Below are 15,164 nucleotides of genomic sequence, written 5' to 3'. Positions count from 1 at the left end.
GCAGGGTTCACAAAAGCTACCAATAGTTGATCCGGAAACTCGACTCGTACTCTCATAAGGTAACATTTGTGGTTATGTTACTCGTTGATGATTCTAATTTCTAAACGACAACGGTAGCATATCTGGTCTGCTGTGTATTTACGTGAGTACCCTTTAGTGTGGGTGGGATCCACGGCTTTTATGAGGCCGAACAGTGTTCCCTGTCTTGAGGGAGACAGATGCAAGTGCATGGCGGTGAAGTAAATCTCATTATATATATATATATATATATATATATATATATATATATATAACTCGAATCTACAAACCAAGTGGAATATGCCACGTATATAACTCGAATCTACAAAGCAAAACAACATCATTTAAAGTGTGGTGATGGATGGCTTGGATGCTCCACCTGTGACTAGTCTCTTGCCTTCTCTATTAAGGATCAATTAATTGAATTGGAATCAACAAAAGTAAGTAAAAGCAATGAAAAGGCTGAGGATAACATCACTCGAAACACGCAACCGAGTTTTGCGGATGAATGACACGAAGAGAGTATAATTAGGTGACAATAATGGCATTGTACATTGTTGAACTCGAGTTTCTATTAGTCATCATGTTTTTGGATGAATTCGGATAGAAAAATAATGCCTAAATTATAGGGTTAAATACAAAAGATAATTCGTTGGATTCGACCTTTTTATATCGGCATAGTCTTTTATCGTTAAAAAATAAGATCCAACTCCAATGGAATAACTTAAGAACTATATTATATTTTTTATTTTATTATAACAATATTACTATTTTTTTTCTAAGAGTATTTAAATCTTTTTTTTATCGTAAGAATGTATGAAAAAATATCAATGTCACATCTATTGTTTTTAGACGACAAAAGACACATTTATGTGCATTAAAGAAGGTGACGAATGGATGAGCATTCCATTGGCATATTCCATCCTTGGATACTTTATTCTCCTCACGTCATCGCATGTCATCTACTTATTATATCTCTAAAGGTATATTCTTATTGTCATGTTGGATTCTCTTCAAAATCTCTCTCTCTCTCTCTCACTCTCTCTCATGGAGTCAAAGGCCACCGTGGATTCATTCAATGGAGTACTGATGGCTATCTCGATCTCACAATACTTGTGATGTCATGATATTTTGCCACCATCCCTAGTCTTCCTAGTGATGGTCTTCGTGTATATCATATACTTTCTTTTCCAAATACACATTACATTCATATTCATAAGTTAAATTTTAACTTTGACTACTATAAAAGTTATATATATATATATATAATGAGATCGGCCTACTCATCACCTCTTGCATTCACATAATACTTATAAGACTTAAAAATATACAAGCGATGAGCAATATATACACGTCATATGATGACTACTAATGAATTGACGAAACTGAGATATTTCTCTTAGAAAATTATTCATAACAAAGATAGTACATAAATTTAATCCAAATATATTCAATAAAAACTTTTAATTTAATAATTTAATTTTTATTAAGATTTATTACTGATGAATACTGTTTATCGAACATGTATGAGGTTCATCCACTTCTAAATATGTTACAAACTAAGGTGTTGATGGATTAGTTCTCAGGTCTTATAAAAATCATATTTGAGATTTATCCTCTAAGACCTATATGATACTTAAATTAGTATAATTTTAAAGATTGGATTAATATATTTAGTCAAAGAATGTGTACGATAAAAAATATATTTAAGGAGATTCTTTTGTAGTATGGTAGAGGATCATTAGATTGATGTGTAAATGTTGAGAACAATTATATATATCTTTCGATCATCAATAGGTTATGAAATTATCTATTGAACTTAGGGATACATAGTAATAGTGATACATGGCTAGTCCTATAGAGCCAAGTCGATGTCCTTGCTAATGCCTGGTTGTGGACCTCGTAGAGTCCATTGAATAAAATCAAAGTATTAACCAAATGAAGATAATATATTAAGTACCAAATGAGGAATAGATATCTCTCTTATTTATATTATTTGTTCATCCAATTTTGAGCCTTATTCATAGTATCATGTGGATCAAAAATTTTAAACTGGACCTTTAGTTGTATTGGGCTAAGATTTATGATTTATTGGGTTTGATCTCTCGATCATCTTCTTTTATTTTTCAAATAAGAAAAAATTCTGCAAAGAAAAATAATCAAAAAAAAAAATTTCGATTACTATAGTTTATTCGATTTCATAGTATAAGATTGGCTTAAACTTATCCTTCAATTATATTCAATAGGTGTTTGGTTGATAAATATTTTAAGGTTCATACAAACGACATAATTGAAGAAGTATGAAGATAATTTTATATACAAAAATAAAAATCCTAAAAACTAAAATTTTGTTATCTTATAAATACACCGTCGGTATTTAGGGTAATAATAAGATTCTCTTCTCTCTCTCTCTCATGGAGTCAAAGGCCACCATGCATCTTTGATTCATTCAATGGAGCATATATGGATGTCTCGATCTCACAATACTTGTGATGTCATAGTATTTTGCCACCATCTCTCGTCTTCCTAGTGAAGTTTTTCCTGTATATCATTATCATATACTTTCTTTTTCAATTTATACTATCACCCGTTTTTCCTGTATTTTACCCATTACATTCATATTATCACCGGTTAAATTTCAACTTTGACTATCATAAAAGTTAAAGTGATATATATATATATATATTAAAGAACCATGAGTTAAGTTCATCAAATTTTTTTATTGAGATAGATAATATATAATCCTTGAAATGATACTATTTGTGATGATGTGTTCACACACACATATATATATATATATATATATATATTCTCGTAAAAAGACCAACTTATTCATCACCTTTTATGTTATGATTGCATGTCATGACCAATGATGAATTAATTGATTGATCCGATTTATTATTTAAAAAAAATATTCAATAGCGCATAAATATAATCCAAATATATCCAATAAAAAAACTGTAATCCACATATGGTTGAATCAATGGATGCCCAACATACATAATTATTGTGGAGATTGTGCTGTTCATGAAGAGTTCAACACTGCATCGGTATCATGTTGAATCAGATTCGAAAGTTTTTGTTAAGCTACTTATCGAGAGATCTAAACCTTTACAGACTAAGGTGTAGAGGGATTAGGTTTGTTTTATAAGACCTATATGTTACTTAAAGTTAGTATATGTTTAGAGGATTTAATTAGTATATTTAGTCAAAGAGTGTTCGTTACGAAAAACAAAGTATCAAAAGTTTTCTTCGATTACTTTATTCGATTTCACAACATAAGATTGGCTTTATGTCCACTTGTCCTTCGATTGTAGTCAATATTATTTGATTTGATTGATGAATATTTTGAGATATATGCAAACACCATGAATATTTTTTATATAAAAATAAAAATATTATTATCTTATAAATACTTTTGAGTGATCATAAGATTATTATGTATTGTTCAAAAATTATTTGAGAGAATATACAACTTGTAATTTGAGAGAGAGAGAGAGAGAGAGAGTCAAATGGCACTGCCATTTTCGCCATGAAAGGAGGAGAAAGCAGCATGTGTTGAACTGCTGCATCTTCCCAAGGCCACCGTACACAGACAAAAGAGCGAAGAATGTAAAGATCATCCCAAGGCCAAATACAGACATGAATGCATGCATATGTGGAACTGCAGCTATCTTCTTCGTCTTCTTCTTCTTCTTCTTCTTCTTCTTCTTCTTCTTCTTCTTCCTCTTCGTCGTCCTCCATGTGCTTTGACCTCTGAAAATTGCAAGGTGGAGAGGGCGCCAGCAGCACTGCATCTTCTCCCTAACAAAGTGCATGCATCTGTCTCCTTCCTCCTCACATATTTTCTTTCCTGACATGATATTTGCTGCTCGGTAGAGTATAATTAAAAGGAAGAAAATTAAAAGAGAAGTAAATAAATCAGTGATTTAGCACTATAAACTAATGCCATGTTTCCATTTGGGTAGGGAGGATAAGGATGGAGTGCGAGAAGTGGACACACATCACATCACTTGTGATACACGCCAATGGTGCGAGGAAATGTCATCGCCCGCTCTCCAATTCATATGACGACACTATATTCCTAATGGATGATATCACTCGTCACTTAATTGATCTGTCTAACTCGTTTCGATTCCAATCTTTCATACGAAAACATATAATTCATAATTGAATTTTTAATTATTATTCATACTTCACCATCTTTTCGTAATTTACGTAAGGGGGTGTGTGTGTCATTTTCCATCTTCACAAGGACGGATGTATAAATAAAACTTTGGTAGAACAGCAAACCCATTTCTAATTTAATTTCCAAAGTTTACAAGGACGTATATGCAAAAATGCTGAATTCAGGACCTTTTTGAGATATAAAATTTCAAAAGGGTAAATATGCTATTTTAGTTTTATTTGGATGAACACAGTACTGCCACGTGGCCCAATCCGCCCCCATTACTTGTTCCATCGCGCGCGGGTTCAGATCGGAATGCGGTCGGATGCAGTGTATGGTCATGGCTGGCAGACCACGTGGTCGATGCATCCCCCCGGCCCGTTTCCCTTCCCGTTTCATCTCCCTTTCTTCCCCCCACCTTTTCCCCATCTCTGTCGCTTCCCCATTCTTTTATGTGCAGCCGACGCCCCGCTCCTCACCCAACCCGATTCCTCCCTCCTCTCCCTCGCTCCGATTTTTCCCCCCTATAGATCGACCGATCCGTGCGGGGTTCTTCCTCTGATGCGCTCGGCGGTCTCTCTGGATCCGGCTTCGCTGTCTTTCTCGTCGATTGGCTATATTTCGTTGCTGTTGGTTGTGGTGATCGGGTTCGGCTCCTCGGAGTTGCTCCTCCTCCTTTCTCAGCACGCATGGCGGCGCTCGTCAACCGCAGAGGTAATCCATCCTTTTGCTCCTTGTTTGGTCCGTGAATGGACGATGATGCTTGTCTTGAAATCGATGGATGGGTTTTGCTGCGTGATCTGTTGGATCCTTGGTTTTTCGGTGGGATTTTCTTCGTGTTGACGGATTCCGGCTCGCCCTCTTGGGTAGGAGGGTTCTTGTAAGTTTTTGTGGATTTCAGCTTTGTTTGAAAGTGGAAACGTTGATACACAGGGTCGGATGCCGTTGTTTTCTTTCCTTTGGTATATCATTATCCGATCCCTGCTTAGTTGTCTATTCGTTTTGCTTGCGTTTGGTTCCTTTGGGGAACTCGGTGGTTTTTACTGTGACTTGGAGAGCAGATATGTGTGTTACCGAACTTAGGGGGCCTTAACAGAAGATCTATGGATTCTTGGCTATAACTTTGGGGAAACTAATTTGTTATTGGATTATGCTTGCTTTTTGGATCTACCATGATCTTCTTTGATTTTAGGGGTTTCACGAGGATGTCGCTTGTGTCCTTGTTTTGATTTCCATCACACAACTTCTGAACTGATCACGTCCTTTGTTTCTCGGCTTTGCAGGTAGCGATGATATATGCCCTGGTGGCCCTCTCTTCTCGAACCTCGTGGATTCGAGCTTGCTTCTGTCTCTCACGCGTAACGTCGATGTCTATTGCCCTCCTCGTAAGAGGCCCAGGGTCACTGCTCCGCTCATCTTTCGAGCAGGAGAGAAAATCGCGGATGAGAAGCTGCAGCGTTCGATCGACACTCTTCCTGAAGAGTGCCTCTTTGAGATCCTCAGGCGGTTGCCAGGAGATAAAGAGAGGAGCAACTCCGCTTGCGTGTCTAAGCGCTGGCTTATGCTTCTGAGCAGCATCCGTTCTTCTGAGATAGCTCAGAAGAAGCCTAGTGTCGAATCTGTGAAGAAACCTGTGCCGGATCTGAATAAAGATTGTGCTCTGGATGAGCATGAAAGTGAGAACAATGGTTATCTCACCAGGCGCTTGGATGCAGAGGAAGCTACCGATATTAGACTTGCTTCTATTGCCCTTGGTACCTACAGCCGAGGTGGGCTGGGCAAGCTTTTCGTTCGAGGAAGTAATTCCACTCGGCTCACTGATGTGGGGCTCTCTGCAATTGCTCATGCTTGTCCTTCCCTTCATGTTCTATCCATGTGGAAGGTACCATTAATCACTGATGCTGGCCTGTCGGAGATTGCCGATGGATGCCCACTGTTGGAAAGGCTTGACCTTTGCCAGTGTCCGCTGATCTCTGACAAGGGCCTCATGGCTGTTGCTCAGAAGTGCCCCAACTTGATGTCTTTGACAATCGACTCATGCTCAAGCATCGGTAATGAAGGTCTTCAGGTTATTGGTCGTTGCTGTCCAAAATTAAAGTCTGTTTCCATCAAGGACTGCCTGCATGTTGGTGACAGAGGAATTGCAAGCTTGGTCTCTTCTGCATCTTCTTCCTTGGAAAGGCTAAAACTTCACACCTTGAACATCAGTGACATTTCTCTTGCTGTTATTGGTAATTATGGAAAGAATGTTATTGAGCTATCTCTCATTGGGTTGCAGAATGTTGGCGAAAAGGGATTTTGGGTTATGGGAAACACTCTTGGCTTGCAGAAGTTGAGGTCCATAACCATTACTTGTTGCGGCAAGCTGACTGATAGAGGCTTGGAAGCTATTGCAAAGGGTTCCCCTTTCCTGAAGCATCTCTCTGTTCACAAGTGTTACTACCTTTCTGATGATGGTTTGAAAGCTTTTGCTGAAACAGCGAGGGCACTTGAGAGTTTGCACCTTGAAGATTGTAACCGGATTACTCTTATGGGTGTCACTGCTCTTTTGGCATGCAATTCAGAGTTAAAGTCACTAGCTTTGGTGCGATGCCTCGGCCTCAAAGATTTAGCTTTTTCCCCAACCCGGCTACCATCATGCGTGTCACTTACGTCCCTGACCATCCGAGACTGTCCAGGTGTCACGGGTGCTAGCTTGCAAGTGGTGGGGAGGATCTGCTCCCAGTTACAGAAAATAGACTTGAGTGGACAAGCCGGAGTCACTGATGCTTCGCTCATCCAATTGATTGGGAGTTCTGAGGTGGGCTTTGTGGAGGTCAATTTATGTGGTTGTGTTGATCTGACAGATGACTTGGTTACCTTGCTGGTTAAGGCACATGGAAGTACACTGAAGATGCTTAATCTTAATGGTTGTAAGAAGATTACTGATAGAAGCCTCCTAGCAGTTGCAGACAGCTGCTCCATGCTTGATGACCTGGATTTGTCATGTTGCTCAGTAAGTGATTACGGTGTGGCAGTCCTGGCATCAGCGAGGCAGCTTAATCTCCATGTCCTTTCACTTTCAAGTTGCTCAAAGGTCACTCAGAAGATTGTGCCATTCTTGGGAAACCTGGGGAAGTCTATGGTGGGACTGAATCTTCAGAACTGCAGCTTGATCAGCACCCATGGGATTGTTTTGCTCGAGGAGAAGCTATGGTGGTGTGATATCATATCCTAGATGAACACCAGGGTAAAAGTTGGTACAGGGATATTTCTTGAGAGTCTATTTATCAAGCTTTCATGATCTCCGAAAGCAGAAACACGTCGTGAACAGAAGCAGTCTATTTCAGTTTGTTTTTGGCTCATATCCTCTGGTCATGGGCTTTCGACTTCCTTACTGATTTGCTCATCTTCAATGGACCTGTGGCTGATTTCATTTTTGCAGATGTTCTTCAAAAGAGAACTCTGTTTTTGGGTGTTTGGCAGTCATCGACTGGCTGGATTTCCTCTATTTTGGCTTAAAGTCTTGGAGGTCACAACCATATCTGGTATGGGGTAAGTTATTCACTCATGGGTGTAGTCATCGGTTGTGGTAGATGTTTTCCATATGATCCTGGTTAGGTTTTAATTACCAGGGAAGCCTCATGCAGTGCGTCTCTGGTGTTTTAGCCAAGTCATATTGGCAATATTTGTGGGCTGAACTTGAGTCCAGATGTTTCAGGCTGGTCACTTCTTTCCGTCGTTCCACTCTGGGTTTTATGCTTTCTGAGTCATTGGAGTCTGTTGTCTGCTTTATCGTCTTGTTCGGTTGCTTTTGCACAGTTATTATCGGATGCTTGCGACTAACAGGATTTGGCTATGGCTGCATATAGTTGGAGCATGCCGTGACAACCTTGATTGGTTGTTTTTTCACCAAATCCCCACTTTTGCAAGCTGATGGAGGAGGACTGAGATCTTTGCGACCTTTCTATAATGAATAAACTTGTTTTATGGATACGTGATCCTATTTGGTGTTCTTGGCATACTAGTTGATCTACGTTTGTGATTCTTGGTTCTTCTGTAACAAAAGACTGGTCATGAGGAGTATGATGCTCTGCCTCTGGTTGGCTCCATACATATGTGGTGATCAAAATCTGTAACATCTTTACCTACGGTGGATGCCATCTTTTTGGGTTTTTCAGTGGTGATGGAAGAGGAGGATCCACCAGTGTCTATTCCTGTATGAATGATGGCTCTGTTTTGTGTGGCCACTGATATCATGACGTCTCCGGTTGTATTCCTCAATGAACCAAAGGTAACAGTCGATGCCATTGTTCTTTTCATTTGATGCGTCTCTCTGTGGCGACTATACTTTGAAGTCTGAACTCAAGAATTCATTGCTTTTGTGATCTTTGGTTGACTTTGATTCGTCTACTGTTTCTGCATTGTGTTTTGTAATGGATTTTAGTTTGTTCATGTTCAGATTTCATTCATCTGCTTCAAAAAATTCTCATATATATATATATATATATATATATATATATATATATATATATATATATATATATTCCAGGATCTATTTTTTAACTTGAATCTATCTCAAACTTGATCAAATATTTTAGGCTAAATACGTAGAATCGATACCTCACGAAATGAGATCCCTTATCATACATGTTAATTTCAAAGTAATGCAACCAAAATCTTAAATTGATTTGGGATATAATTTCATGTGATTTTCTTAGAAAATATTCACATTTTGGGTGTTTCCCAATCGGTACCCTCATTTTTTTCCCAAATACTATCTATAATTTAAAAATACCTAAAATACCTCAAAAATTTTCTCATCAAAATTTTCATCTTTTTTTACTAGTTTTTTTACTATTTTAATGTTTTCATTTGGAACGCTATAGTAGTTTTATTAAGATATTGAAAAACTCTAAGCTATATCTATTTGGTTATCATTACTCATAAGTCATTATAAGATTAGGAGTTTATTTTTATCATTTATAGTGATTTGTTGTGATGATCAAAATGTTATAACATGCTAAAAATACTATAATAGGCCAAAATACTATAACAAGCGAAAAAACATTTGAGAGGTAATTTGAAATTTCTTTTGAATTAAGGGTATTGTTTGAGAAAAATCAAAATAGGGCTATTGTTTGAGAAATATATAAAATGTGGGTGTATTTTAGGAAAATCACCCTATAATTTTCATGCGCAAATTCGTTATAAGAGAAAACCTATAAGGATTCAAATCGCCCGCCCGCTCTCCCTCCCTCATGGCTTCAGTTTCAATCTCCTCCCCGTATCTCCTATCCTTCTCCCCGCTCGTCAACAGGGCTTCCTCGGCAGATGCGGTGGCAGCCAGAGTCGGTCTCCAACACCTCCTCCTCCAGCGGCAACGGTCCCCATCTCCATCGCTGGTTAATACATCTTCCTCTTCTTGCCCTTTCTGTCTACCTTCTCTGATCTGCCCATTAGGTACTTCTCCGTCTTTTCTTTGGTAGTTTCCTTGGTCGAGGGTACCACCTGCTGTGCGATACTTTTGGAGGCAGCCTCTATTCTGTATTTGGCTTCCCACAATTCTCTATTACTTCACTTCTCGCTCCTGGTTTATAGAATGATGGAATCTCATTGGTGTATGTATATGAACTACAATCTTTGAAATTGATGAAAGTATAAGTATTCTATTAAGAACTATATTGGGAAAGTAAGTGTAGCATTTTCACTCAAATCTAGCATATGCTTCCTTCTTAGATCATAACTGTAACTTTCTTGTGTAGGGTTCAGCTGGAAGTCCCATATTGCTTGGTTTCCTTTTGTACCATCATAACATATGCATAAATCTCCTACAGTTTATTGTCATTAATTTGCCTTTTGTCCATAGCATCATAGTATCATGGGGTTATATAGTACATAATACATAATGTATTGTTTGTGTAACACTTTTGATTAGTTCTACATCAAAACAAAGTTAATAGGTTAGTTAACCCATCAAACCCGGATCGTGATATTTGATATCAGAGCCGACTACCAAGATAAAGTTAGAGGATTTGTCATGGCATTGAGCCACCATTGAGCTGTCTCACATGCGTCATGCTTGAGTGGGGGAGATTGAAATACCATTGATAGTTTCACATCGAAAGTAAGTAAGACTAAGATTGATTTATATGGGTCTGATGAGTATATTACTATTAATTTTAATTTAAATATTTTAAACAATGATTTGGACTAAATAAAATTGATAGATCAATTACAATAAAGACGTCGGTGTCCTTATTGATTCTTATTCTTTTCAAAATACACAGCCATATTAGCTAGACACTTAGTCATGTTTTGGGTTCTGAGTGGTTGCATATCAAACAGACTCAATGGAGCTTGAACATTACTTTTAAAAAGCAATAGCTTTTAATTGTATTGGGTTGCCCAGACTCAATTCCTAATTGCCTGTACTTTTCTTTCAATGAACATTACTGAAAAGGTTTGCCCAGGTGAGCACACTCTTACGGAAATAGTGTGAAAGTGAGAAGATATTCTTCTTTTCTGTTGTATGCAAGATTGACTTTCCATATTCTTATCCTTATGGTAGTATGTGCAAAGGATTTAAACATCGATCAATATGTTCTGGTCTGTCCAAATATATATCTTCTTTTTATATAACTGTATCAGCTGTACTTCAATGAACCATCCGTGAGGAGACTTGCTTCTGTAACACAGTATTATTTCTCTTTATATCAGATGCCTTTCCCTACAATTTTCTTGGTTGGATATGGGAAGCTGTCTGCGTTTTCAGTAGTTCCTATATAGTATTTTATATTATTTGCCTTTTGTCATCTAACATGCTGTCATGCCACTATATCTTTACATTATGAGGTCGAAGCTCCATGGAGATGGCCTGTTGATGGTGACAGGAAGGTGCTCTCATCTGCAAGCCAGTACTACAGTTTCCAGGGGACAAAACATACCTCTTAAAAGGCAGTAGAAGCGTAACTGTGAATTCTGAGCTACATTTGTTGATATTGTCTCCATACTAGTAAGAAATAGAGAGAAGACACCACGCTCTTGACACTGTGGCCTCTCGCCCATCAGGTAAAGCTCTGTAAACTCATTCTCTTTGTACTTGTATGATGATCAAACCATCTGATACATCTGTTCCTTTCTTTGTTCCTTTGGCACATTTGTCACTATTTTTGTTTATTAATTTTGTTGCTGCAGTATGCCTTTGTTTTGTGGAGAATTATCATTCACAAAGAAAGTTTCAGCCAATTCCTGAATGCATGCCGTTGATTCAATGGGCACTCCAATGTATCATCTCAGGTAAAACCACCCAACTCTCTGCATGCATAATACCTGTTTACGTTGTATTGCTTTAATAATAGTACGAATTTGATCCAGTGTTGATGTAGCAGAGAGTTCAAATAGATTGAATGCTGTAAAAAAAAGTGATTTAGTTACATTTATTGGTAAGCTTTTCATATTTTGGTGCTCTTATATATATCAACAAAATCTTTAGATTTCGATGATCAAATGCTGGTCCAACATGATGAATAGATCAATTGATGGATTTAATCCAGCTAAATTAAGGATAATTTATATTTCAATTATACGGTCACATGAAGATTTTGATTTTGATTTTTTGTTGCACAGAGGAGATTAATCAGTACTCTTGAGAGAGTTGAACGTTATTTGGTGATCTCTTTCACTATGTTATGAATTTTATTTGTACATAAAGTCATTAATTTTAGGATTAGACCAATTGATATGTAATGCGAGAATTGATCGGGTCAATAGGCGGTCCGATTCTTGCGTGTATTAATCGATTTCGGTCTTGTCCAGATATTTGTTCTTATTTGGACGTCTGCTGTGTTGCAAGTGCTAGCGTGTCGCGAGGAGACGGTGAAACCAAGTCACATTGGCCGACCTTTTTATCTGACGCCTCTCCTCTGCTCCATTATTCCCCCCCGACAACAGGTGTCTCTATTTGCGCCGCATGATCCAAGCAACTCAATCATGCAGTGTACGGAGGCATCCAAAAGATCAAAGTAAAGCAACAAAGATCTTGCGTTTTCTCGGATGATTGCCTTTAAATCAAACCGGAGGTTGATTCTCTTCTGCCGCTGCTACTTGATCTGTCCTTTGTCTCGCATGCGATGCTCCTCCTTCGCAGCGCTTCGTTGCCTCTGCCGAACTCGTCGTGGGTGGCGGCCGCAGCCCGTGAGTTACCTGTGGGGGTGGGGGAGCTGGTGGTTCCGCCGCTCCCGAGGGCCCGCTCGCTGGCCCACCTCATCACACCTTGCCTCTCCTCCTGCACCAGCGCCTCCTTCGGCGCCTCGCCCTCCGCTTCGTCTCCGTCCGCGAGGAGGCGGCTGGTGCTGCGAGCGATGTCCGGGGCAGACCATTCCCCCAGTTTCCGGGCGCCGCCCCTCGCCTCCCGCGGCTTGCCTTCCCCGCTGGATATAAAGGAGGTCATCGAGGCACCTCATTCGAGTTCCCCTGCTTCTTCTACCACCTCGGAGCTGGACGAAAGCGGCGTGGTTAGCGATGCTTGTACCGGTGGTGGTAGGACCTGCAGTGGTGGAAGAGGTAGACGAGGAAGTGGAGGAGGAGGTGGTGGTGCTGAAAATGATGGAAGCGGCGGACTCAACCCCTCGGATTCTAACCATGGGAACGATGCAACGGACGCGTACTACCTACAGATGATCGAAGCCGACCCCGGGAATTCTCTTATCCTCGGGAATTATACCAAGTTCTTGAAAGAGGTGCATCTCACCATGGCTTCTCTTCTCCTCTTCTCACTACTCGACCTTGTGCAGCTTAAAGACGAGTAGAGAAGGGTGTGGCTTGCATCTGAGATCTCTTACGGCGGTGATCTCCGCTATGGCTGAGCCATTGCAGGTTCGAGGAGACGTGGCCAAAGCGCAGGAGTACTGCGAGCGGGCGATCCTGGCGAACCCGAGCGACGCCGGCGTGCTCGCACTCTACGCCGATCTGGTGTGGGAGACTAGCCATGACGCTCCTCGAGCTGAGACCTACTTCCGCCGAGCCGTCCAAGCTGCTCCCGACGACTGGTAACTCCACTCCTGCTCTTATTCCTTTGCTAGTGAGAAAAGGTTTACCAGCCCAATCAAGGGACGCAGACAACTTAGTGTTCTCTGCCACTGCAGCTACATCTTGGCTTCTTATGCCAGAGTCCTGTGGGACGCCGAGGAGGAAATAGAGACGGAGGGAGTCACAGAGAACAGCAACCAGTCTCCTACACTGCCACCAATCGCAGCTGCTTCATAGAGACACCACAGTTTTCCCCTCTCTCCGTCATGTGGTCTGTCTCTCTCATGAAGCAACAGCTGACTGTAAATTTTGTGTGAGGTATCTTCTTAGTGCTCAGTGTCGTTACTACAAAGAAAATATATTCTAAATCTCCAGTTTGTCTTCTGCAATGTAGATTAGAATAATAGAAATTAATCACGATGTCTAGTAAGGCAGCACAGCAGATAGACACGTACGCGAGTTCCCAAATGTTTTGATTTTATATTTTATGAATCTAAATCGAATCTAGGGTCAATTTTAGAATCAAAAAAGAATATTCTGATTTTGATTATATATATCTTTAGAATCTTTTAGTATAAGACATACTTGGATCTGTGCCCAACCCATTTATTCCATTTTTAAATTGAGTTGACTTGATTGTCTTGGTCAAAATTAATTATAAAATCTCTCCCCGGTAGATTTTGTTCGGCACTTAATCGTGTCCCATCTTAATCTAACCTAACTTGACTCACACCCACCTGTTGATGGTGCGCTATTCGATCACCAACCCAACAATAGGATCCGAATCCAACCCGTTAATTCAAAATCAGGTAAGCCACTCAGTTTCAGATTCAGATTTAGGTGGATCTGACTTGACGACACTCGTTCTCTCCACATTGCTATTAGAGCTCGTCGTCTATCAGTCGTATGAGGGTCATCTTTGTCCACTCTATCTTATATAGTTATCATATTTTAGATAATTTTAATCATGTTCTAAGTATAGTTTCTATACCTAAATCATAAATGATATGAAATGGTGAGAAAATTATCATTATATTCTATAAATAGTGTCATGTTCATCAAACAAAGATGATGAATGGTGTTCTTAATTTTACCTCTTTGTTTAATATTATTTTAATTTTTTTATTGAAATTATTCTATTTTCAATTACACCATATTATTCTATTTTTATTATTTATTTGCTTCTCCATCTCCTAATACGAAGTGGTGCGAGAGAGGATGACGAACCAAAGTGGTGGCGGAGCACGAGGTGCTGTGAGGGGTGAGCCTCGCCGTCCGAGACCTTTGGAGCAACGACCCCTATGTCATCCTCGAGATGGGCGAACAAGTTTCTTGATTCCGATCACTCTTACTCTGAATGCACGATGAAGGTTAGGAAGGGATGTCATGAGACATCAATTATACCCATATCTATCTCGTGAAAGTGGGATAGTTATGAGACAATCGACGAACTCACCCAAAAAGAGAGATGGTAAAGATAAGGAGTGATGAAGAGAGAACGAGACATAAATTGACAAATAGAGGCATTCATGATCTTACAAAAAAAAGAGATATAACGAAAATCCTAAAAAGAGAATTTTTTTGAAGGGAATCATCACGTAGTAGAGTTTATGCCTTATTGATACATATACTACTACGTATATGTATATATATGTTTACAATATAATCTGTGTTTTAAAATGAGTTTATGCAGAAACTGAAGACGCCAGCAGTAAAGCGTAACACTAATCCTGAATGGAAAGAGGACTCTGCAATTCCAGCGAGACTGGTTAGTTTCTTCCATGTTTTCTGCTGCTACTCATCAGTCTGCATTAGGCAATACGGATCACTGTTCCTGCACCGAGCTCCACTGTTTTGCAAGTGTTGTTTGGAGAGAAGGTATCAGATGATAGCATTTTGTTGGAAACAAAGATTCAAGAATCCAAATGCTTCACTATATACATTCACTCCCGACGATCCCAAAATCATT

General features: G+C 39.4%; 2 protein-coding genes across 4 annotated transcripts; both read left to right on the top strand.

Moving 5' to 3' along the window:
* The first annotated feature begins 4,607 nt into the window (after nucleotides 1–4,607).
* On the top strand, nucleotides 4,608–8,487 carry LOC135634728 (EIN3-binding F-box protein 1-like). Its single transcript, XM_065145269.1, has 2 exons — nucleotides 4,608–4,900; nucleotides 5,470–8,487. Exons 1-2 carry the CDS (start codon nucleotides 4,876–4,878, stop codon nucleotides 7,401–7,403), a joined length of 1,959 nt encoding a protein of 652 aa, XP_065001341.1. The 5' UTR covers nucleotides 4,608–4,875; the 3' UTR covers nucleotides 7,404–8,487.
* A 218-nt stretch (nucleotides 8,488–8,705) lies between these two features.
* LOC135634730 (uncharacterized) lies at nucleotides 8,706–15,141 on the top strand. Of its 3 annotated transcripts, none has more exons than XR_010495430.1 (6): nucleotides 8,706–11,236; nucleotides 11,363–11,464; nucleotides 12,021–12,906; nucleotides 13,043–13,215; nucleotides 13,312–13,513; nucleotides 14,889–15,141. XR_010495430.1 is itself a non-coding variant. In XM_065145272.1 (5 exons), exons 3-5 carry the CDS (start codon nucleotides 12,298–12,300, stop codon nucleotides 13,430–13,432), a joined length of 903 nt encoding a protein of 300 aa, XP_065001344.1. In that variant the 5' UTR covers nucleotides 8,706–11,236; nucleotides 11,363–11,464; nucleotides 12,021–12,297; the 3' UTR covers nucleotides 13,433–13,579. The 3 variants fall into 3 exon arrangements, 1 of the variants encoding a protein (XP_065001344.1); XR_010495431.1 differs by lacking the exon at nucleotides 14,889–15,141 and adding an exon at nucleotides 14,400–14,781; XM_065145272.1 differs by lacking the exon at nucleotides 14,889–15,141 and having other exon boundaries at nucleotides 13,312–13,579.
* Nucleotides 15,142–15,164: the final 23 nt, after the last annotated feature.

This window comes from Musa acuminata, chromosome BXJ3-4 (genome assembly GCF_036884655.1).
Source record: "Musa acuminata AAA Group cultivar baxijiao chromosome BXJ3-4, Cavendish_Baxijiao_AAA, whole genome shotgun sequence".
NCBI classification, from domain to species: Eukaryota; Viridiplantae; Streptophyta; class Magnoliopsida; order Zingiberales; family Musaceae; genus Musa; species Musa acuminata.
The sequence above is the reverse complement of the archived record's forward strand: the minus strand, read 5'-3'. Positions and strand labels throughout refer to the sequence as shown.

Coding starts and splice junctions, on each gene's coding strand:
- LOC135634728 (XM_065145269.1), top strand. CDS start 4,876: ATGGCGGCGCTCGTCAACCGCAGAG. Junction 4,901..5,469: donor GGCGCTCGTCAACCGCAGAG/GTAATCCATCCT, acceptor TCGGCTTTGCAG/GTAGCGATGATATATGCCCT.
- LOC135634730 (XM_065145272.1), top strand. CDS start 12,298: ATGCTCCTCCTTCGCAGCGCTTCGTTGCCTCTGCCGAACTCGTCGTGG. Junction 12,907..13,042: donor ATACCAAGTTCTTGAAAGAG/GTGCATCTCACC, acceptor GAGCCATTGCAG/GTTCGAGGAGACGTGGCCAA. Junction 13,216..13,311: donor CAAGCTGCTCCCGACGACTG/GTAACTCCACTC, acceptor CTGCCACTGCAG/CTACATCTTGGCTTCTTATG.